Genomic DNA, 25,081 nt, shown 5'->3' with positions numbered 1-25,081 from the left:
AGTGAAACAACAGCAAGGAAAACATTCCCACTAGGACTTATTGAACAGATTTTGCACAGAGTCATATAAAGCCTGAGGTCACTGCTTTGTTCACACGCCACTAAAGCGAAGGCTATTAATAGGCTAAGCCTCGGCCGCATGTTTTACTTGAACTCCAGGCGTTCTGCCTGTCTGACTAAGCCGCCCTTTTGGAGAACCTCCATTTCAAGCTGGATCCTAGCTACTCAACGCTAGCAAAACAAAAACCACCTGAAGCTGGAGTATGAATGTAGCAAATAAATAAATGAAAACAATTCTTATACCCAGAAAGCAATAAAAACAACAATAGGCTTCTGCAGGTCCACACTCCTGAACCGCAAGAAGACAACACTCGAGAGCTCAAATACCACTGAGGCATCAAGCTGATTGTTTTGAAGTTTCTGTATCTGTTTTATAAATTTCAAAGTTACATGTTAAATGCATATTATTGTTGGTATCAACACCCACTCTCACTCCAAACCTGCAGTTAAACAATAATTGCCTGCTATGTTGAATAATCAATATTGCTTATTTTTTTATTTCTCTATTTTGTGTAGCAGGTTCCAATGTAACCACTGAACTGGTTTTTAAACTATTTTTTTACCTGTGTTTATATATGGAATTGTTTTTAATTTTTTTAATGCTTTTCATGTTGCGACCTTTTTACAATTGCATATTTTACTGCCCCAGGACCTTATGGTTAAAGGGAAAGTAAGAAACCTAAGAAAGGAAACGTACAAATTGGAGGATGGGAGGGAATCATGAGGACTAGGAGCAATCTGTATTGCAGGGGTTGGACTAGATGGCCCTCGTAGTCCCTTCTGACTCTACAATTCTGTAATTCTATACTTTCAAGTGGATTTTGCCAGAAGAGCTCACCGCCTATCATTCTTTGCATTCTTGCTTCGCTGGGGGACAACAAATAACAAGCTCACACAGAGGTTGTGTATTCAGGAGATCAGAGGCTGGTGCCAGCCAGACAACAGCCACTAGCTCAGAACAAGGTCCTTTTGGCTGCGATACTTGCCGCCTGCCCCAGTTAACCCTACCCCCACCCCACCCCAGCCACCTGCTTTTCCCCGGTGACTTTTAGTTGTCACAACTGGTGACAAAACCCTTTTGTGAATGAGAAGTCCTTTAACAAGCTCACACCTGTTTCTCATGGCACTGCAGCCCTGCTGAAAGCCTCCTGAAAGCTGCGCTGCCCCGCAGGTCAGAGTGGGTAAGTTAAAAAAAGAAAAAGAAAGAAAAACCACCCAAGCATTTTTGAAGCCTGAACCAGAGAGCAGCTGAGCTGCCATGTGGCTCTGAAACTGCCCTGCTGGAGTTTCGCTATTCAAGCAGCGTTTGGCCCCACATTCCAGGGCTGGGCTCGGCTTGAAGCCTGGGACATTCCAAAAATCGTTCCACTGACATTTCCTCAGGAGAAGGGAGTCCCCAATGCAGGAGTATCTAAGGCCAAAGGGCTTATAAGAGCTCTTCAGAGTCATATTCCAAATGGAGAGTGTGTGCAAAGGGGAGAAATGGCAGCATCTCCTGCACTGAGATCTTTGACAGGGCACCCATTTCTGGCTTTTGTTTGCTTACTTACTGTATTTTTCGCTCTATAAGACGCACCAGACCATAAGACGAGCCTAGTTTTTGGAGGAGGAAAACAAGAAAAAAAATATTCTGAATCTCAGAAGCCAGAACAAGAGGGATCGCTGCGCAGCGAAAGCAGCAATCCCTCTTGCTGTTCTGGCTTCTGTGATAGCTGCGCAGCCTGCATTCGCTCCATAAGACGCACACACATTTCCCCTTGCTTTTTAGGAGGGAAAAAGTGTGTCTTATAGAGCAAAAAAATATGGTATTTAGATTTGCATGCTTAAAAACAACAACACACAAATCAAAAATCAGGGCAAGAAATCAGAATTGAGATGCAGCATCCGAACCATTTCTGGGCAATCCAAAACTCTAACACTAAGGTGCAGAACATTTTCCAGACAGAAGGCCACATTCTATTCAGGGCAGCTGCCTGGAGGCCACATGCACCCGGTGGTCAGAAGCAAATGTAGGCAAAGAAAATGTGAATTTTGCCTTTGTGCAGGAGGCAAGTTTCTACACACTCATGCACACCTCTCTTTCCTGCACTTAGGCAAGCAAGAAGCATTATTGGAGTTCAAAGACCCAATCCAGATAGGAAAAACACTTCTCAGTGGCTAGTCCAAACAGGTAGGATCTTGCCATGCTTTCAAAAGGCTACAGTGGGAGAGTCATTATTTTTTGTGTGGTGGTGTGACATCCCCCTTTGGATCTGTGCTGGCTAAATTGGGTAACAGATGGCGTCGTTAAGAGGGAGTCCTTAGAGGAACAAGCGACAGTACAAATGCTGTGCCGAGAAAATCCCAGTCCCTCAAAATCAATGCTCAGATTAAATCAATGGTGCATATTTGATGTTGACCTAGTTTTCATGCGTGAATCATAAGCAGATCGTTGACGTTTTTGCTGCACCGGACTTCTGTTTGTTTGCAAGCTGAAGTGTGACTGCTGTGGTGAGCATGGCAGAAATACCAGTAGCCATGTTGAAGCAAAGACAGAAGTAGTTTTGAGTATGGGCTCACCTAGAAAGTGGCCTCCTCTGCTCCTGGTTCAGCATTACCAAGGCGGTAAGGTCAGCACTACAGTTGCACACAGCTGGACCATGAGCTACGGACGACACTGCCCTCTGCTGTTTATATCGAGTACAACCCCCCCTTGCATTTGGTTTAGTTGACAGGAATCTTGTTTTTCAAGGTACAGAAGAGATGTAACAGAAGAGATAAAAACAGAACAGAAAATATTGAAGGAAATCTCTCTCAGTTCTAAGTAGCTCCCCCAGTTACTGCAACCAAATAAATGAGATATCATCAGAGACAGGAGTGCTGGGGGGCAGGAACCTTCTTTTGGGAATCACCAGTAAGGACCCAGTAAGGTCCCCAAGCACCATGCTTTACTTTCTCCTGTGTAAGCGAATGGATGCCCTTAATTTTACGGCAGAAATGAAAGCATTACAGAACAAGAGTCTGGCTGCTGGATCAAGCCAATAGCTCATCTAGTCTAGCATCTTATTTTCACAGCGGCCATCAAGCCCACAAGCAGGATTTGGAGTGCAGAACACTCTCCCTACTTGAATACCGGTTGCTGGGGATCACAATTGTGTTCGAGGACAGCTTTTCGGTGGGGCAAAATCGGCCAACCATCCTTGAGACACTCAGTGGCCCAACATTCATTCGCCCTCATGATTTCTCTGCAACATACCGTTTCCCCATTCCCAGCTCCTGTGTCTCAAAACCGCATTCCATTTGTTTTGCCCCACAGAAATTTGTGGGAGAAATCTGGGACAGAATCAGCTCAAGCCTAAGTTTTTATATATATATATAATAAAGGGAATGTTGCTAGTATACAAATAGTCTTGACTATTCTAAAAAGGTAAGGAGATCATCTAAATATAATGGGTTCAGATAATTACTTTTGTCCCCCTCATCTCACTTAGGCTCGGAATATAATCAAAACATAAGAAAGCACTTAACGTAAAACCACTTTTAGGAGACAGGGGATCATCTTTTTAATTGATACTTACAGAAGACAGACAAATAACAAGATGTACACTTTTTTTGAACTGGAATTCAGAATTTCATATAGCTTAAAAAGATACATTCTGTAAAAAGGGTTGCCAATGTGTTGCCCTCCACATATATGACCACAACTCCCATCATTCACAACCACTGTCCATGTTGGAAGGGGCTGATGGGAACTGTAGTTCAACAACATCCAAGGTCCACCATGTTGGCTTCTGCTGCTGTAAAAGGTATGGAAAAGATGTATAGCAAGATCCGCTTCCACCCTAGCCACCTTCCCTCCATAGCTACAAATCTGTATTAAGATTCTCACCAGCCTGCAACCAAACATCAGATATTAAATAGGTAATAGATTCAATATATCTGTGACACTGGGGTTACTGCCCTTGAGCTCCTTTGTGTCACTGAGCTCTTCCCAAAGAGAGAACCAGCTGGCTAACTGACTGAAGACTGCTGTGTAGGAAGATCATTTCAAACCGGAAAACTGCAGGACTATTTAAACACACACATTAACTTTCCCCCCATTTACTGGAAAAGGGAATTCAATGCAGAGCCAATCTTCTTTTCTCAGTGAAACTGCAAGCTACAAAGGCATCAAAGGAAGAGCAGAAAGAAGCCAATGATATCATACACATTGCAAGTCAAAATCCAGAGTTGTCTGTTCCAGCAGACTGCGTCCAGAAGAAATAGAGGGCAAGTGGGGCAAGCTGCATAGTTGTAGAATGGCTGTTTTCACGCCATCGCAACACTTAAGAAACACTGGGGTTAGAAGTGCCTGGAAGAAAATGAGTTTTTTTGCAAGCAGCCTCGGCTACAAGGTCATTTCCGTGCTCTCCATTGTTCAAGTGTTCCTGGTCTTGCCTCTTGCGTTTGTTAACCAAATGGTTTGCTTCTTCATTCCATTTCCCTTCTGGGAGGCCAAGGGTTCGTAAACAGGCAATAGCTGCAGCTTGTTCTGCTAACTTCTTTGACTTTTCCCTGTAAGAAAGAACAAAACGTAAGGTAGGAAGAGAACAAATTAGAAACGTACATGCTGCCCAACCCCAGCTGTGACACTGGCATGTCCTATGATGAATTCTCAAGGTAGGGCTGGAAGAGACTCCTGATTGACACCGCAGAGAGTTGCTGTCAGTCAGTGTAGGCAATACTGAGCTAGATCAACTAATGGTCTGACTTGATATACAGCAGGTTCCTACATTCCAATTAACCACAGTCTGCCTGGGTTTCGACAACACAGCAAGCTGTAATTAATCAAAAGCTTCTGAAATCATCACAGCTGTAACAGAGGGGACGGAACAAGCCCAAGGCTTGCTGCAGTTCATTCTGGCAAAGCAAAATGGTAGTTTAGTGTACTACATCTAAACCAGTCTGATGCATGTGAAGTTCTTTAAACATTTGAAATCGCTATGCCTACACACCAGCATCACTTCTGTTATTTACAGGTTATGCAAACTAATGAACAGTTATATGTTGTTCCCTCTGACCCTCCAGCTCTCATTTGGGTTAAAAAATCCACCCTCCAAAAAGACTTACCATAAAGTTGATCTGTACTTTTGTTCTGCTACTGTGACGATAGAACAGAAGAGTCTATCTAGTGGTCTTTCGACCTAAAACAAGGGAAGACATCAAAGGATAATTTCATGTTGTCTTCATAAAATGAAAAAGACACCTGTGAGATGTGAGCTGGCTCTGGCTACAGGGTCATATATCCTCTTGGGAAAGTGGTAAGGGCAGCCCTCAGGTGGCAGGTCCCTGGAATTGCAACTGTGAAATTGTAAATGGAAGCAACAGCACAGCTCTTTTTGAATACACGTAACTTATTTAATAGGTGTATTGCTGTGGTACTTCAACATAAAACATCAGATCCTGCCCACCAAGCAGCTAGGATATTTTAACCTGATGTTGGGGCAAATGTCACCACCAAGAAGTAAACCTGTGTTTGGCCTGTACCACTTCCCCTTGCAGATTGGAACTCATCCGACTGAATGTTCTCATAGAAATCTAGGTGTCAGGCAGAAGAGTTCTAGCCCAGTCTACTCCCTGACATGCTAGTTTTCTATGAACATGGGATTTTAAAAATGAACTAGCTGTCACCTGAAGAGTAAAGTTGCTTAGCCCAGATAATAGGCCCAGCAGAACTAGATCTACAGCCTGTTTCAAAGATGCAGGGTGGATGTATGATCCAGTAAATACAAAAGCAGAAAACAGTTCGTTGGGGTTTTCACAGAGGAACCAGATGAGAAAGTCACTTCTCCCCTTAGAAGAAACAGTTTTATATTTGAAATGTGGAACTATGTGCACTAATACTAAGAAATGAGCAAAAAAAAATAATCAGAAAATACCACCCTTGTAAAAGCTGCCCATCTTTGAAGAAAAAGTGCTCCAGACATGTAAGATAACTTCTGGCAATGCAATTTTTTTGCAAAAAAATAGTGTGGAAGGTTTCACATACCCCTACAATAAATGCCAGAGAGTGGCATCAAAGATGGCTGAAATCATATCTGGCTGGAGGTCTTTGATTCTGGGAAGCTTCTATGTCACAACTTCAAACGCAATTATTGCAACTTCAAATGATAATAACTTGTATGTGCCCAACAGCCACCACAGATAAATCTTAAATCCTGCTCAACATTATCTCTGTAATTATACTTTGCAGGTAGCTCACACATTCATCTGAGACTCAAGAAGTGTTCAGAAACTAAACACATGTGGCATATTCATTTACAGACAAAACTGCCACATAGAAATAAAACATGAGACCACTTTGTACAAATGCAGCATGGCTTTCAATCACGCTGCACACTACCTGGAAAGCTGATTTATATGTTTGTGTGTGAATCAGCCCATTTTCCTGGTAGCAAATCCCATCAAACTCAATTGGACTTTTTTCTCAGTTCAGTAGTACCTCAAGTTACAAGCGCCTCAGGTTACAAATGCTTCAGGTTACAAACTCCGCTAACCTGGAAGAGTTACCTCGAGTTGAGAACTTTGCCCCAGGATGAGAAGAGAAATCGTGTGCCGCTGGTGCAGTGGCAGCAAGAGGCCCCATTAGCGAAAGCACACCTCTAGTTAAGAACAGTTTCAGGTTAAGAACGGATGTCTGGAGCGAATTAAGTTCGTAACTAGAGGTACCACTGTAGACATGTATAGGATTACACTGTGTCTTTCAAAAGAGTACTTGTTGCAGAACGCAGAGACTCACAGTTTCATAAACAGGCTGAGGGTGCTTTTCTTTCCTACACCATTCCAAGAGACACATTTTGGGTGTGATCTGTGGGGGATATTCTCGTCTGAGGGGAAAAGCAAAAACATAATTATTAATCATCCCAGGAGAGTAACTGTGTTAAGTCTTTGTATGGCAAAAGGATGACTGAAGCAGGCACAATGCAAAAAAGGGACTGCAGGAACAAACGCTTCTGGGCAACTGACATGGCTGTGTGGTGCCTGTGCTAAAAATAAAAATTAAGCTCTGCATCCAGGCAATCCAAACTCCGAGCCAATAAAATCCAAATTCTACAACCTGAGTAAATTATGGAAACTGAGTATATGTTCCATGGATTGTATTCAATGTTACATCTACTCAGAGGAGACCCAATGGAATTAATGATCAATGATTAACTTAGTTTCAATCATTTTGTTGGGTCTACTCTGAGTAGACCGTGGTTGCATACCCTCATTTATTTTATTCTGCATAATTATTTCTCACTTTTCCTAGTCATAATCAAAATTAAAGAGTATTGTGGGGGCACCAAAGGAACTTGCCCCTTGCCTGCAATCAATGAAAATTGGCTCCTCTCTGGCTTCTGAAATTTTAGCAAGCATTTCCCACACACTTCCAAGCATATCTGTGTCACCGTCAGGGCTTCTTTAAATACAAAAATCGGGACTCTCAGAAAGCTGAACCTTGTGTCCAATGCAGACAGTGACCATTTTAGGTGCGTCTGATATATGTTCAACTGTGTTGAAACTGGAAGTGACCACAAAACATCACAACTAAAGGCAGGGGAAGAGTGGGGTGTTTGCAGGTTTTTTCAATGGAGAACAGAAGACATTGGGATAGCCCTGTACGGAAAGAAACAGAACAATCAAATCCTTTTTCTTACTTATCAAATTTAACAGCCATTTTTATGACATCAGAATCTTCACTGTGGTCTTCTTCATCTTGGTTGTTAGCTTCTAAAGATGCTTTTTTGGCTTCCAAAAGAGCGGAAGTTTCTTGGTAAAAACTGCTCATCTCAAAAGCTTCACTAATGAAAAACAAAGCCACAATACATCCAAATTAATACTAGAAATATACCCTCTAATTGCAGAGAAGTTTTAAAGAATGCATCAGGTGTCAAAGCTAGCAGGGACAGTATTACTATTTTCCCATTTCATAACTTCTTAAGAAATGTCTTGGGCAGTCTATGCCACAAAATTTGTTGCACGGCTGTGTATAAAGTGTGTGCATAGGTTTCTTTAGAACTGCAGGATTACATTGGAAACATGGAAAGCTGCTGTGGGGAGATGATTTCCAAAAATATTTTGTTCCTTTGTCCTGAATGATCATGCTGGAGCTACATTTTTTACATCAGAGCCAAGATCTCTGCTGAACAGCTGCCAAGAGGAAGAGGAAGATGTTTAACCTGATTGCCATTTTGCCCTGCAATCTTCACACCCCACCCTGCTGCAGCAACTATGTGCCTGGAAACCCAGTGACTGGGAAGCAGGTTTTGCAGGAGGAAAGCAGTAGACCAAGTTAAGCATCCTCTCCTACCCACCTCTTTATCCCCCTCACTCTGCCACTTGGCAGTGAATGCAATCTGTCACTGAACATGCTGCTCTGACCTCAAAGACTTGTCTGTGATGGCAACTCTCTACTAGATGCAATAAACCATTGACTACTAGGAAGTAGTCCTAAACTACTTTTTAAAGTTCAAGGTCCTCGTATGAAACTTTAACTGAAATTTTAAAACAGCAGCCTTAATAACACACTTCAAATGCATTTACATTTTAAAACTCATCCCCTTCCAGGCCCTCTTCCTCAGGCACAGTACAGTGGTCGCTTTACCAAGGGCTATTTACTTTGGTTCAAAAGGAAATACTCCTACCAGATTTCCTGCATGGATTGTGCTGCATGTAGCTTCTTCCCTTGCGCGTTTTCTAATTGCTCCCTTAACATCTGGCACAAGCAGTACTTGGTGTTGGTGTAGTGGTTATCATATCTCACTGCCTGATGAGAGCAATACAAGAAACAACATGGTAGAAGAAAAAGCAGGTTGTAATCAGCTAGTGAACCTACAGCCTGTGAGCCTCCTTCAGCCACTTACTGAATTTCATCCAGCTCGTAGTAAGTGTATCTAAATATAAATCTATTATAGTAGACTGAGAAGGGATGCTTTTGCCTTTATTTACACTTTCACCTTTCTCAAAACTATCCCTCATTTTCCCTTGTGTGAAGTGTCCCCTAACATATTATTATTATTATTTGTGGATCAATGGCTCTTGGGGTGGGGGGAGGCCTCCCGATCCTGTTCTAGTCCAGGCCATCCCATCTTGTTTCTTTATATCCCTATGTTGGCTAAAATTGGCTAAAATCCTACTATCTGGAGGGCCTATTTATCTAAAAAAAAAGGGGGGGGCTTGATGAAACTCGTTAAGATGGAAATGCTGTTGTGGAGTAGCTCTTGAATCTGGAAATTGGGTAGACAGCATGTTCTGGATAGGGTCTGCACTTCCCTTGAAAGAGCAGATTCAAGTTTGGCACTAGAGCTCATTTGTTTCAGTGCCATGGAGTATCTTCCCCGCTTTGACTGGTTTGCCAGTTACAATCATTCCTGGATAGAGTGTGGCTACAGTGACTCGTGCTCTGGTAACCTTAAGTTGGATTATTGCAATGCACTCTCTATGGGGCTGCCCTTAGGGTTCAGGTAACAATGATCCTGAAAGATCTTCATTGGCTGCCTATTCATTTCCAGGCTGAATTTAAGGTGCTTCCTGTTCTCACAGTGACCATGGGAATTCCACAAGCAGGACTCTATCTCTCCTTATTGTTTCCAGCAACTGGCGTTCAGAAGCAACTGTGGATGTAGATTTTTTAGAACAGAAATCAAGAAGCCGTACATATTTGATATATTCCTGCATGACATCCTTTAAGGGCCATGGACCTTCCTTCCTGAAGACAGAGGGGTTCCACATGGCAGCACGAGCAACCATGACTGAAGATGCTGCTGTTACTTGCTGGAAGACCTTTATGTCAGAATATTCTTTTATGAAGTCATGAGAGCCTCCACTGAAATAAAAACAGCATTACTTCTATCAGTATTAACAAACTCAGTATTAGAATTTAATTTTTAAAAAAACAAAAAACCAAGCTACAGCAATGTAGTTTAATTCCAATTAGCCCCACAAAGCTTAAAATGAATATTTCCCTATGCTACAATCCTCGCAAGCCAAGAGTGGCACTGTTCTAATTAGACTCATTTGGTTAACAATGCGCCCCACTATTTTATGAGATCATGCTTATCCAGCAAAGGCCTGGAAGGTACTCAAACCTGGTGCTATTGTTGCAGCCAGAAGGATTAAAGGAAGTTTATCATCAAAGCAGTCAAAACAATTGTGCAAAGCTTCTTATTCATAGTGAGGGTCGAAATAATAATAATAATAATAATAATAATAATAATAATAATAATAATAATAATAATAATAATAATAAGCAGCTCAGGAACACTTTAAAGCAAGCATAAACACTTCAGCCCAAATAAAAGGACTGACATCAGGAACTTGCACGACTGTGTATATGCACCAGCACAGAATGTGGTTTGGGGAATCCTGAGAATTTTAACTTTTAAGCCAACAGACAAATCTGGGTCTTGGGTCCACCACTCTGCCCCTGACAGGCACCCAGCTCCAAGGTACTGCTGAAGCTGCAATTAACCACAGGATAGGATAACATCCTATGTCAAGCTCACCTAAATGATGCAAAGTCCTTAACATTTGTAATTTCTGGGCATTTTGGAGTTTGAGTGCACGCTAAAGCAATATAGTGAACCAATTTTTTTAAAAAATTGATTTTAGGACGAAGTACACGTTGCTCTGAGTGCTAGTGTGATGTCATTTATCATGAATGAATCTTTCAGTTCCTATCTCTATTTTTTCTCAACATACTGCCCATTGCTAGATAGGGATATCTCACAACAAAAAGTAGCGATCTAGTCCCACTTACTTGGCTATTACTGGTATAGAGACTGCTTCAGAAATGGCTTTGATCACATCACAGTGGACAGGATGCTGAGGCCTCTCTTCTTTCTTCCTTTGCAAGGAAGAGAATGAAAGGAAACAAACAGATCAAAGATTACTGGCGCAGAGCATTCTTCTTCGCAGATGTAATTCCAGCCAGCGAGGCCCTTGCGGCACAGAAATACATTCAAGAAGGGCTAACCAGAAATTATTTTGCTCCAGAGAGACGGAAAATTAACTCACCTTCCATGAACTGCAACAGCAGCAACACCAGTCCGCTCTATCTTCTTCACTAAATTTATTGTTTCTTCTTTCTGGAAATGGAGAAAAAGTCACAAACCGCCACCCGTTTGCAAGTTCTCTTCAATGAAGGCAGTACTTAACTCTATGATGACCTGGGTATATGCCCAATGAGTGATGGGAATTGGGCAGGCCTTGCCTGACATCTGTACCCTTATGTCATGTTTGGCTAAGAGCCTACACACACAGGCTCAGTGAACAAAACATTACACCCCAACTTTGAGGGGTGAAGACAGGGTCTACATGCAGTGAGCTGTACATTCCTAATGCCAGAGAGGCAAGGCCAGTGCATCCCAGTTCTGCTTCCCCTCTCCATGTACGTTCTATGCAAGCAGGAGCTATGTCTATCTCTGGCTCATTACCAAACAACTTTAACAGAGCGATCCCATACATATTTACTCAGAAATAAATCTCCCTATGTTTAGGAGGTCTGACTCCCAGGTACCGTATTTTTCGCACCATAGGACGCAGTTTTTCCGTCTTAAAAACTAAGGGGAAAAGTCTGTGCGTCCTATGGAGCGAATACAGGGGGGGAGGCAGGCAGGAAAAGCCCCCAAGAGCCACACACAAGCTTCGTGCGGCTCATGCGGGCTTTTCCCCAGGAGGGAGAAGGGACTGGTGCGGTCAGTCAGTCCCTTCTCCCTCCTCTAGAAAAGCCTTGCGCAATCTCTCCAGCCGCGGGGAGGCTACGCAAGGCTAAATAGGAAGCGCGAGCAGTGAGCGCGATCCATCCCCTCGCTGCCCGGGCTTCCTCCTTAGCCTTGCGCCTCTCCAGTTGCGGGAGGCTGAGCAAGGCTAAAGAAGCCAACTTTTAAAAAATCTCTCTATCTCTACCTCTTTTTCTTTTTTCGTCCTTTCTCCACCCCCTTCTTTTCCTCTGGATCAGTGTTTTTATCTAGATTAATGTTTTAGTTTGGGGGGGGGAATATTATAAAAAAGGAAACTTTGCAGCTTTTATTTTAGTATACAATAAAAACAGATTAAACAAAACACAAAAGAAGGAAATAGCATAGAAGAAGAAGAGAAAAGGGAAAGCCATTTACCAGAGGTAGATCTTAACCCTTGCCTCACCTGGGAGCTTCTCTGGGCAGGAATTCCCTCGGCTTAAGTGGGGTGGGGGGAGAGTGGCAGGTAGGGGGGTACCTACCTAGACACTGAAGCCACATGTCTCTCCAATGAGAATTGGGAGTGGGCATTGTGTGAAGTGGCTGTGGATCTCCTGCCGCAGACGTGTAGGACTGTATAGAGTTGGGAGGGCCACCCGAGGGTCATCTAGCCCAGCCCCCTCACAATGTAGGAATTACAGCTAAAGAACGCCAGGCAGATGGTCCCCCAACTGCTGCTTAAAAGCCCCAACACCTTCCAAGGTCATAGAATTGCAGGGTTGGAAGGGAACCCCAGGAGTCATCTAGTCCAGCCCCGGTGGACAGCAGGCATGATCCATCCCATTGCGCAAGGCTAAAGATGCTGCTTAAGGCTAAAGAGGAAGCCAAGGCAGTGAGCGGGATGGATCGCGCTCGCTGCCTTGTCTTCTTCTTTAGCTGCGCTGGAGAGGTTTAGCTCCTGGCTGGAGAGGTTGAGCGGCTATGGATCCCGCTCGCTGTCTTGGCTTCTTTGCTCTTTGGGGCTGGGGGGGGCCCAGGCTTCCCCCGCAGCCCCGAGAAGCTCTGGGAGAAGCGGACAGGCTGCACGCAGCCTGTCCCTTGCTCTTTGGGGCTGGGGGGGGGATAATATTTTTCCCCTTGATTTCCCCCTCTAAAAACTAGGTGCGTCCTGTGGTCCGGTGCGTCCAATAGAGTGAAAAATACGGTAAATGTGTGCAGAATAGCAGCCTGAACCCCACAAAATGAATGTTCGTGTCTTATTGCTGAGACCAAATTCAACTAGTGACAGCACCGCCCACCCACACCCACCCCAGATGTTGCTGGACTTCAACTCCCATCAGTCCCTGTCAGCATGGGCCATAGGGTCTCTATTTCTGGTCTAGACAGATTGTGCATGGATGCAACATTTGATTTTCCTATTCACAGAAGGGGAAATTTCACAAGAGTTGCTTCTTCCAACTTGGGACTATTCTGCATGATTAAACCATTTGCTTGAGCAATTATTTTCAGCTGGCTTTTGCAACAGATATATTGCCTGCCATCTTAAATTTAAAAGCTAATGATTTCCATCTTTTTAAGCTTCATTGGTTTGTCATAGGCTGCCTAGACAGGAGTGCTATTTTATTCATTTCTGATAAAACACAACTATTACTGTATTATCATAATTTACTGTGCTTTCTGGTCAAAGCACTGTGCATTTGCCCAAGATCCAATGTTTCAAAAACCACAAGATGTTCTTACTGACGGCAGGATTCTGATTTTGCAGGTCACTGACTTAGAAATGCCTTTGACAAGAGTAGTCAGAATCTAAAGAGACAAAAAGGACTGTTTCAGAAAAAGGAAAGCAGGACTTCAGTCTTGACATGCCTAGCTAGTACTGCTAAGATTTCCTCACTTGCTCTGCTCCCATCCCTCCCCACTTCACTTCCTTTCTCAGTAAGAAGCACGGAGGAGCAAAAGTACCTTAAAAAGTGAACAACATCTTAAATCTAATTCACTTGTTGAATTCACTAATTCACTCATTCAATTTGTTTTGTTTGTTTGTTTTGTTTTACTTATATACCAGACTTCACCCGAGGATCACAAGTATAAAAGCACAAAAATACACAACATAATAAACAACATATCTTGAGGTCAAAAGTTGCCTTCCCCAGTCTGGTGTCATCCAGATGTTATGAAATACAGCTCCCATCATTCATAACCATTTGCCATGCTTGCAGGAGACTTGAAGTCCAAAACAACTGGAGAGCACCATGCTGGGAAGTCTGACTTAACTAATCCCTAGAACAATTGCTTCATGCTACTACCAACTGTTCCTTCTGAGCAGATTTCTTTTAAAAAAAAGTTTTCGAACAGCGCACACCAGTTACTCTGGCACCCCATTGTTATTTGTTCATTCTCTGAATCTCATTTGTCCTATGCACAGGTGGTTGGAAATGTTCAAGTACCTTGTTTTTGTACTTCATCCTTTCAAGGACTTCTAATTCTTGACATATTTTAATAGCTTTTTAAAAAAATCAATAACATTCCATATGCTCTGGAAGTCTTTAGAAATCAAGGATTCTAAGCACAAGCTGGTTCTTCGTTCCTGCACTGAACAACACCCCAAAATCCAAAAACTATAGCTGTTGAGATAGCAAAATAGCACTTCAAACCATCCTTTGTCTTAAAACATTCGTGATACAACAGCAGACATTTTAATGCCTTGCCAACCTGTCCAATTCCCAGGACATTTTGCAGTTTATTCTTTGTTGAGTTACAGCATAAAACCAAAAGCAAGACAAAATAAAAATGAATACAGAAATTACTTACAGATTCTATCTTGTCGGGATCAGACAGGAGTGCTGCTCCCATTCCTCCCTGGGAAAAGGCATACACAAAAGGCATTCATTATCTCAGTACCACAGAACCAACAAGGCACTTATCCAAAAGAATATAAAGCAGTACAGTCACACCCACACATGAAAATTTCAAATCGCCACATATTACGCAGAAAAATCATGTTTGCTCCCATGGATCATTATTACACTTTCTGCAATGCTAACTATTGACAAGTAGTCTGATACAAAGCAATGTACATGTTTCTCAACCCCTGAAATCTTCAACTCAGGAATGAGGGACCTGATGGACTCCAACTCCCCTTAGCACTAGCCAACATGGATGATGGGAGTTGTAGTCCAACAATATACGGAGGAACACAAGTTTTCCTTTAGTTCAAAGCATCTCAGATAGGCTGGGGCCATTCTCAGCTATGCCTGAACCCCTGGGCTAGAAGGACCAACAGTTCAGCTCAATGTAAGGTATGACGGTGGGGCTGGCACCAAGAGGCTTCCCTATGTCCGGCAACTACAAAAACCTATTTCTTAAAATGGATATGAAGTTGAACCGCATGCATAAACACAAGATGCATTATCTTTAAAGGAAGAAAAAAAATACAGCTGGACAAGAGTCAACCTACCTTAGTGGAATATTCTTTGGGGCATCCCATGTTGACATCAATGCCAGCAACATCATTCTCTCTGAAATGCCAGAGAGAAAAAGAAATTGTGTATGTTAAAACCAAAGGACCCCCAAACATTTATACACTGCCTTTGAACAATGGGTCTCCAAGGTGGCTTTCTACAGATTAAAACAGTAAGATACAAACAATTGCTCATCTCTCAACTGTGGGGTGGCTAACCAAGGCACTGGCAGCTGGTGGGGACACAATGTTAAGAACTGGTGTTTCTGTTGATGCCATTGTTACACTGCCGAGAAGTACTGGGCGGTCACTAGGTGGCAGTGCTTCTCTTCTTCCAGACCAGGTGGAACATTGCTTTCAGCTGGGCTGGAGAACTCAAGAGAGACGCTTAAGGGGCATTATGTGAAAAAGCCAATCCCCTCCAAGCCTGCTAAACATGCTCTTTGAGAGCTTTTGCCTTGCTGGGAGGTGTCCTTGAACAGTGATCATGCATTTTGTTTGCCTGGATGGGGAGCACATGGGTGGGTGAAGAAACACTCAACTTTTGCAGTTCAAATCCACGCAATGGGGTGAGCTCCTGTCGCTCTGTCCCAGCTTCTGCCAACCTAGCATTTTGAAAGCACCAGTGCAAGTAGATAAATAGTTACGGCTGTGGCAGAAAGGTAAATGGCATTTCTGTGCGCCCTGGCACTTGTCACGGTCCTCTGTGCACCAGTAGCGGTTTAGTCATGCTGGCCACATGACCTGGAAAGCTGCCTGTAGACAAACGCCGGTTCCCTTGGCCTGAAGCGAGATGAGCACCACACCCCATAGTCGCCTTTGACTGGGCTTAACCGTCCAGGGGTCCTTTACCTTTTTACCTTTACTATACACAGGTAAGGTTCCCATCCATTGCTTTGGCCACTTGTGCTTCTGGCCCATCTACTTTTGCCCCTGGGAGGCTGCCCAGAAGGGAATACAGCCCACAGGCTGAAAATGGGTCCTCACCCTTGTCACAAGGTCCCATTTGGGGTATTAAAATAAAACTTTTAATATAAGGAAGCAACACTTTGCACAATAACCTAAACACACCATTAGGCTGTTACAAGCAAGCAGGCTCTTATTAGCTACTGTTTTGCCTGGTATAGGTGTAAATGCTGGCATGCGGAGTATTATCTTTACTCCTGATGCACAAAAACGGATGAAGTGAGAGAGTAACAAGCAAGATACAGTGGTACCTCGGGTTAAGTACTTAATTCGTTCCGGAGGTCCGTTTTTAACCTGAAACTGTTCTTAACCTGAAGCACCACTTTAGCTAATGGGGCCTCCTGCTGCCGCCGCGCTGCCAGAGCCCAATTTCTGTTCTCATCCTGAAGCAAAGTTCTTAACCTGAAGCACTATTTCTGGGTTAGCGGAGTCTGTAACCTGAAGCGTATGTAATCTGAGGTACCACTGTAGTAATTTTTGTCAATTTATTTGCAAGGCTGGGTGAATTGGTACAGATCATGCCAAGCCATTTTTCAGCAGGCCCTCAAAGGATGAAAAAGGTTTTTATAAAAAGGTACAATTTGACAGATACTTACACAAGTTTGGCTACAGCCAAGGCTCTCTCAGCATCTGCTGTCCCCTGAAGAGCACAGCAGCAAAGAGAAAAAGACATAGACAAAAATGGTTTTACCTTTTTGTGAACCACTTTGAGGGTTTTTTACAATCAAGCAGTGTTGCCATTTTATGAAATAAATGAATAAAATAATTAATACATGGCAGACAAGAATTACCCATGATTTCATCCAAACCTTACAAAACAATGTACTCTCCTACACCCGTGAAATCACAAGAGATCTCATTGGAACTGTCCTTAGCAGTACATTAAAAAATGTAAATACCACAGATCATATTTGGTTAGCAGGATGTTGAGGGTTAGTTACTTCCTACCATTTGAAAGACAACATGGTCCTTTTCCCTTTCACAGGTCCTGAACACAACTCTTTCATTGGGAGCAACGAAGTCCACTGTTCCAAGCACCTCTGCAGGACAGAAAAGGGAAACAGAACAGCATAAAGATAAATAGCATGCACCCATCTTTTCACTCAAAGTGTTTCAGTTCTAAGCTCTTAAGAGAGAAAGTAAAATAAAATTGCTGCCAGGTTTTTTTTAAAAAGCATGCATTATAAAGATGATTAGCAGGCTTTCCATTTTCCCAATTAAATTTATTGGGTGTATCATTGTTAGATTAGTGTTAAACTCTTCCAAAGGAAGCAGGTCCATTACAATACACTTCAAACTCAAAATATCAAATATTTATATGCTGCTTTTCGGTGCAGAGTGCCCTTATCTCTAATAACAATCCTGAACAGGTTGAAGTCCCAGCAACTTATAACCTGAATCTTCAGCAATTGGAAGAGACATAGCATACTTATATTTATTTTATTTCAAGATTTATTTAGTTCATAGTTGAAGAAGTTCGCAATTACCTACACAACCATTTGGTCAAAAGGACCAGGTACAGGGAACCATTGACCCTCCAGATGTTGCTGAACTATAATTCCCATCAGCCTCAGGAAGTATATATAGTGGCATGGGATGGTGGAGAGCCCAAGAGAAGAAAACTGGAAAACCCCACCTATAACCTCACCTTATTTGTCCCTCAAGTGACTGAATATATAAGCAGATACTTGCCATTTACAACTCTCTTGCACTGCAGCATCTTTATGTCAATCAGCTCCTTCAAGAAAAAAGGCAAAAGTTATAAAAATGCATCAAATAAAGGGAAAGGTGGATTCATATACACGAAGGCACCCCAACTTAATCATGATTTAAACTGACTCAGGTTCCTATTACCAGAATCCAAAAATAACTTTCAGCAGCGGACTTTAGTTGGACTAAGCAGCTTCAAGACATTTATGTTAAGGAAAATCTGTGTATTTGCTCACTTCTCCTGGCTTGGAGACTGTGACCTTGGAAGAACAATGCTTCCGGGGAGGGCTATACAGCCAGAACCACCACTGATACATCGAGTCCCTCCATGAGGAGTTTCCCATCAAGTCAGCAGCCTGAAGGGAGAACTATGTCACAGGAGCTGCCCCATCCTCCTGCCTGGACATGGTCACCAACTCTGCTCCTAGAAGTGATTGGGGGTGGGGGGCTACTTTTAGGGAGGGACTGCTGTTTTTAAAGAGCAAGTCAGCCAGAACTGCCACTGGAATCAGCAATGAGTTGCTGATCTTCTAGACTGCTAAAATCTGCATAGCAGAACTATATAACTGTTGTTATAAGAATTGTAACACATTTAAGAAGTTCTGCTTGACTTTGCTTTTCCCTCTTCCTGTCCATTCCTTTTTCCTCGTGTGTCATGGGGTTTAGATTGCAGGTCTGAGGGAAGGATCTATCTTAGTACTCATTTTTGTAAGAGGGCCTTTTTGGCTAAAAGGCAAAGTATAAGTGCCTTAAATTTTAAAAAGACATGTAAACCCTGGTTAGCATTTAACACTGTTAAGTTCTGAGTTGAAGTTTCCTTTTGCTGCTTAAGCCAGGAGTAGGGCATTTGCTCCAGAAGCTACATTTATCACCATGCCAAACCATGGTTTAATGCTACATGCATGAGAAGGAAGGAGCCACTGCAAGCCTTGGGCTCATGCACTCTTCCTACTTTCCTGCACTGCGGAGAGGAGTTTGGCAGAGTTTCACATCACTTTCCACAAAACACTGTAGCTTTGAGGAAAGGCTTGCAGCCAACTGCCCCTGGTGTGGCACAGCCCGAGAAAAGAAAGAGCAAAACTCCAAGTTTTGAGCAACATCCACCAACACACTGCTTAACGCAACATGCAAGCCAAGCCACTGGGAACAACGTGAGCAAAATAGAAATATTCTCTTGCCTCATTGACTCAGCCACCCTACCTCACAGTATACAATATCAGCACCATAATCCAAAGCTAGAAGTCGCATTGGTAGGGTCCCAACCCTGACCATAGGTGCCAATATGGCCTTATTTCTGAAAGCGAGCGATGTTGTGTTCACCGTCATGTTTCTTGGATTGTCTGAAATGAAAACATTTTGGGGGGGGGAAGTTGCATTATTGTTAAACAATGACAAAGACAAACTATAATGGTATATCTTACTTGAGCCATGAAGCAGTTCAGAGTGGGAACTTATATATGAGCTGGAAACTTCATTTCCTTCCTAGTTCTCAGTCAGGCCCCAACCCAAGCATTCAGGTTCATTTGTAAGCCACTCTGAGGGCCTTTTTTGGCCAAAGAGTGGGACAAAAACACTTCTGAATTATTTCTCTTCATTCTGCACTAGTCAAGCACATCTAGAATAAAATGTTATTTAAGGAAACAGACAAATTGGTAAAGGATGATCAGAGGCAAGAAAAATAAGAAGGAACTAAAAGGTAAGTGCAGTTCAACAATGGAACTAATCAATTTGGGATAGGTTTTCAACCTTACTGCAGGCCTTCAAGCAGAGGGTGGAAAGCAATCTGTTGGGGATACTGAAGATCTCTTGTTTGACTGTATTGATTACAAGGCCCTCTCCAAACTTTAAGAATCAATGAAACTCCTGCTGCATCTTTTAACTAAGTGTGTTGGTTGAGTGGTTCCCAAGCTTCTTTCCCCACAGGCCACTTGAAACTGCAGAGTGTCTTGGCAAACCACTTAATGATTTTTCTGTCTGTTGTAGCAATTGCAATATGCTGTGGTAGGTGCTACATGTTTTTTAGTAAATAATAAAACATACTGTTGCTTCTGCTGTTCTTCACAAACAGTTCCTAGATTACAATTTGGGAACTCCTGTGTTAGTCTGCTGAAGCAGAGAGAAAAGGCTTGTATCTGACTAGGTCATACTCAAAAGCAGACCCACTGAAACCAATTGAATTAAGTAAGTATTGACTAACTGAACAGCACTGATTTCAATGGGTCTGCTCTGACCATGAGTTCAGTGCCAGATGTAGGGCGGTGCGGGCAGTTTCCCCACACAGGGCATTGAGCCAAGGGAGCACAAAATGGAGAAGATCCATAAATGAGAGGATTTGAGGGCGCCACATTATGAAAAATTATCAACCCTGATTTGTTAGATACAACCCAGATTTGCAGCACCTTAATGATTAAACAAATTAATTATGGCATATTAAGCAGCCTAAGCAACCTCCAGATGTTGGTGGTCTCCAATAATAGGGTCATTTGATGCACCAAGGAGAGGAAAAGACCAAGACAGTAATGGGGGGGGGGGAGACCCTTGAAAAGTTGTGTGACTCCAGTTCCCATCAGCCCCTGCCAGCACAGCCGGCGGTTCAACATCTGGAAAACATCAGGTTTAGGAAGGCCGACTTATTATGGACTAATTTTTATCGCCTTGAATGTTCTGCTGCTTTCTTCTCCAAGCACGGCTAAATGAGAGCCCGGCCCAAAGTTAGGGAAGGGGGTTTTAGGGGAGGGGATGGGGGGCCTCCTCTATCCCTTTTAAGGAGCTTCAGAAGGAGAGGGGCAGAGGGGCGGCCTAGAGGAGGCAAATGCCATTCCCAACGAACTCACCACGCGCCGGACTCAGCCCCACCTCCTTCCTCGAGGAGTCAGCTACCACGCACGCGCGCCCATTCCTTCTCCACCCCCTCGCAGTACGTCATCCCCACAAGTCTCCCTTTCCCATAGATATAGAAATAGAAAAAATGCAACTTCACTTTCCAGTTCTACTTTTGAAAACAAAATTTAAAAAATGAAAAGAAACATTTTTTGTTCTTCCCTCGGAAATTGAGAGATGTCCATAGAAAACAACAGAGACTGGACCGTTACAATTTTGGGCATCAGCCCTGAAATATTTAGGTATGATGAAGTTCTAGATACGGTATAATACCTATGGAGGTACCACAGCAATACAGCGACACCACTCTACGTGCATAAATAGTCCATAAACAGAACTTTTTTGTGTGACTGCAATATCTTGTTATATTTTTGTGAGACCATCCCGGCTGGAAACTTCATGCCGGAAGTATCACTCTACTTCTTTCTCTATGGCGTACCAACTGTCCATTCTCTGAACGCGGCACAGCGCACGCGGTTTACGCTATCAGTCGACGACCGCATGCGGTGAGGCCGATCGCCGAATAGAAACAAGAGCGGGCTTGAGACGTCATTAGAGCGCGACTCTTACCGAAACTTTCCTATACTGCTTTGCGGAGGCTCAGTCTCATGGCTCTCGCCGCGTGCGGGGCCTCTCGGGGCGCCCCGACCCGCTTTTCCCCGTGGCTGCGGCTGGCTCTCCACCGATGGGTCCTCCGCCCGAGCTCCGGCGGGCCGCCGCTCGCACCGGAGTCGGAGAAGGAGAAGGTGGTGCGGATCCCGCGCGCTTGGCAACTGCGGCTGGAGCGGGGCTCCTTCAGGCGCAGAGGAAGAGGCGCCCCCGCAGCTGACATTCCTCGGACCGGGAAGCTTTTGCTGCGGAGCCGGCGGCCGGAACTCAGTCAAGCCGCTCGCCACACGGTGGGGCGCTGGGAACAGCCGCCCTTGGTCTCGGCTGGCTGGAAGCATCGCTTGTCTCAGGGGGACTATTTCCAGCTGCAGCGAATGCGACAGGAGGCGCCTCAGGAGCGAGACCCCGATGCTGCTGATGCTGCTCCCTCCTCTTTCCAAGCTCTGGGAGTGCAGCCACAGCTGGCCTCCATCTTAGAGGATGTTCTCAGCATCTCTAAGCCCACTGCTGTGCAGATACGTGCCATCCCTCCCCTTCTGACGGGGTGCAATGCGCTGTGTGCTGCAGAGACCGGCAGTGGGAAAACCCTGGCCTACCTACTGCCCCTTATCCAGCGGCTCTTGCAATCCCCGGCCCTCACCTATGGGGCCGCTGCTATCCCTGCCCCCCGCTCCTTGGTGGTGTTGCCATCCCGGGAGCTTGCAGGACAGGTGCGACGCATTGCCTCTTACCTGTGCACTCCACTGGACTTGCAGGTGACAGATATAGGTGGTGGCCGGGGCAAACACTATGTCCAGCAGAAGCTCCGGGCTGGTCCTGCTGATCTCTTGGTGGCCACACCAGGTGCACTGTATAAGGCTTTGCAGAGAAAGGGATTGTCCCTGGAAAAGCTGTGCTGCCTAGTGTTGGATGAAGTGGACACCTTGCTGGATCCCACATTTGTAGACCTTGTGGAAGATGTGCTTCGGCATGCCTTCTTTGCCACTAGCCCTGAGGAACTTGGTGATGTTTGGAATCCTAAAGCCCAGTTAGTGGCTGTAGGAGCCACCCTTCCAAAGGGGTTGGGTGACCTGCTGAGTAAAGTCACTGATCTGAGCAGCTTCAATGTCCTAACCAGCTTTAGTCTGCATCGTCTTCAACCTCATGTTGAGCAAAAGTTTGTGCGTCTGAAAGGAGCTGACAAGGTGGTGGAGCTGTTGCAGCTTATGAAAGACCGGGGGCCCTCATCTGGAGCTGTTTTGATTTTCTGCAACAAGGCCAGCACTATCAACTGGCTTGGTTACATTTTGGATGATCATAAAATTAAACACCTACGCCTGCAAGGACAGATGCCAGCACTTGAGAGAGCTGGCATCTTTGACACCTTCCAGAAAGGCCAATTCGACATCTTAGTATGCACTGATATTGCTTCCCGGGGTCTGGACACCACCCATGTAGAGCTTGTTGTGAACTATGACTTCCCAGCAACACTGCACGATTATCTGCATCGTGTTGGGCGTATTGGTCGCACAGGCAGTAAGTTCCCTGGGACTGCAGTTAGCTTTGTAACCCACAGGTGGGATGTGGACCTTGTCCGGAAAATAGAAACTGCAGCTCGTAAAAGGACTCCATTGCCAGGGATGGAACCTGTTGTTAAAGAAGCTTTGTCTAAAAAGAAAAAGCCCTGAGTCTCACTAAAGGATTCTAGTTTAAAGTGATGTTTGAATAGGTACTTGACTGTGTAAGTGCAATCAAACATTCTGTGTACTTAGGTTGAGAACCTGTGCAAAAGAGCAGCCCAACCAAATAACTATGTGTACTCATTAAAGGCACAAGCATAAATTACTGTTGGAATGGAATTATCTGACTTCTCAGTTTCATGTAGGCTCATGCTTGTGTGTTAGGTGAGCACATCCATCAGATAAAGGGGAGGGAGGAACTATTCTGTGTGATCCCCTTACTGTTTTCACCTATAGAGGTCAGATTCAACTTCAAAGAAAGAATGACAACCTATACCTGAAGCACCCTTTGTTTCTTGTTCTTACCTAAGCAGCCAGAGCAGTTAGAGAATTTGGGGCAGAACTTTTCAATGGGCTCTTCTTGTCCCTTTGCCATTTGCACATTTTTCTTGATGCATGAACTGTTGGTCAGTGGTGAAATACATGCTTTGCATGCCAAAGGTTCCCGGTTCAATTCCAGCCATCATGAGGTAGAGCTGAGAAAAGCCCCTACCTCTAATCCTGGATTGTGTAGGCAATCCTGTCAGTGTAGAGAATACTGAGCTAAAAGGACTTGTGACTGGAAAATATTTGTACCTTCCTATGTTCCTATGCACGTGAAGCCAGTCTGTTAGCTGAACTTAACTCCTAATGAAATCAAAGAGAGTTAAGACGTGATTTGACCCATTTACTTCAATGGTATTCACATTGAGCTAACAGATTAAATCCAGCCTGACATCTGCATGTGGGTGCAATATACATACTTATTGCAAGGCCACCAGTTTTGCTGGTGCAAGAGCCACAGTGGTTGTACCAGCACCAATAGGATGTGATCTTCAAATGACTATGCAACTCTTGTTGTCCTAGCATAACCCACTTTGGCTGCTAATCCGAATGCTTGATACCTGTATTAAAAAGAACTTTATCTGTCTTCCTATTATCCCAACCTGCCAGGTCCCAGGAAAGAATGTTAAGACTTTTCTGGATGTTTTCTAGTCAGTTATGGTATCTTAAAGGAGAGCTGAAGGTATCACAATATGCTTTTCTATAATTACTCATAGGCCTGAGCTTATCTTGAGCATTTGTTAATGGATAATTCCTTTGATTTATGGAAAATATATTGCTAGCAGGGTAGGAGTTTGGGGCCTCTAACCTGGGCATATTTCTTCCAGTACTGTACCTGCAATTGGGCCAATATAATGAATCTTCCCTTCTTCTTTTGTCTTGGAACCTATCTGGATATTATTAGGTGACAAAAGGCAGGAGTCTTATGGCTCTACAACTTCCTGCCCCTTCTGCTCAAGTTGCCTTTTACAAATTGCAATTTCCTTTCTGAATTAAGTGCAGAGAAAGGTTGGTGTGGATATTGAGACAACCTTTTAATTTGAATAAATTCAGCAAACATTAGAGACCAAAATTTATCCCATACACCAGGATCCAGAAAGGCTAGTTTGATGCTACCTCTCTGATCCCAATTAGAGTTTCCTAAATCCATGGAAGCTTTTACAATGACTTGAATTCCTGCTTGTAGTTCAAATTTTGTTTTCATTATTGTGCTGGGGTTTTTTACTGGCCAGTTATGAATGACCACCTGTGGAACATCTGGGGACCACTTTCTATAATAATTCTTGGACTTTGGACTTGCCTCCTCATTCATTACCTTTCCAAGTATGACCTTCCAACTCTACAATTCTATTATTCTATGCCTGTCCCTGAAGCAGCACCATGCAGGATTGATAGCTAGTTGATTAGGGCTATTTTTCTTAATAATAATAATAAAAGCACTGAGACTTATTGAACATGGAGTCACACAATGTTTTAATACAGTGTTTTCCAATTTTGCACAGCAGAGTGAAGCAAAGGACATTCCCACTGCAGGATAATCACGATGGTGTTTCTCATTTTTACGACAGCAACACAGTGTAGGAAAAAACACACAGCCTGGTGGTTAGTCTGATGTATTCAGATAATGCACAGTAACAGGTGTGGTTTTCTACATGAACATTTATTTATTTATTTATT

General features: G+C 43.7%; 2 protein-coding genes across 7 annotated transcripts; one reads left to right on the top strand and one right to left on the bottom strand.

The window, feature by feature from the left end:
* Positions 1-3,576: 3,576 nt before the first annotated feature.
* On the bottom strand, positions 3,577-21,048 carry DUS2 (dihydrouridine synthase 2). Of its 6 annotated transcripts, none has more exons than XM_028739582.2 (16): positions 21,027-21,048; positions 19,074-19,213; positions 17,856-17,901; positions 17,112-17,203; positions 16,760-16,803; positions 15,195-15,255; positions 14,549-14,596; positions 13,478-13,543; positions 11,076-11,146; positions 10,819-10,905; positions 9,717-9,885; positions 8,705-8,826; positions 7,718-7,861; positions 6,817-6,904; positions 5,148-5,221; positions 3,577-4,592 (listed from the first exon to the last, which is right to left on the bottom strand). In XM_028739582.2, exons 2-16 carry the CDS (start codon positions 19,197-19,199, stop codon positions 4,364-4,366), a joined length of 1,467 nt encoding a protein of 488 aa, XP_028595415.2. In that variant the 5' UTR covers positions 19,200-19,213; positions 21,027-21,048; the 3' UTR covers positions 3,577-4,363. The 6 variants fall into 6 exon arrangements, with proteins under 6 accessions (XP_028595415.2, XP_028595410.2, XP_028595414.2 ...); XM_028739577.2 differs by lacking the exon at positions 21,027-21,048 and adding an exon at positions 20,708-20,807; XM_028739581.2 differs by lacking the exon at positions 21,027-21,048 and adding an exon at positions 20,322-20,701.
* A 221-nt stretch (positions 21,049-21,269) lies between these two features.
* DDX28 (DEAD-box helicase 28) lies at positions 21,270-23,187 on the top strand. The gene has a single exon (XM_028739576.2). It carries the CDS (start codon positions 21,362-21,364, stop codon positions 23,027-23,029), a length of 1,668 nt encoding a protein of 555 aa, XP_028595409.2. The 5' UTR covers positions 21,270-21,361; the 3' UTR covers positions 23,030-23,187.
* Positions 23,188-25,081: the final 1,894 nt, after the last annotated feature.

This window comes from Podarcis muralis, chromosome 7 (assembly GCF_964188315.1).
Source record: "Podarcis muralis chromosome 7, rPodMur119.hap1.1, whole genome shotgun sequence".
Classification (NCBI taxonomy): Eukaryota; Metazoa; Chordata; class Lepidosauria; order Squamata; family Lacertidae; genus Podarcis; species Podarcis muralis.
This window is presented reverse-complemented; position numbering and strand designations above follow the sequence as displayed.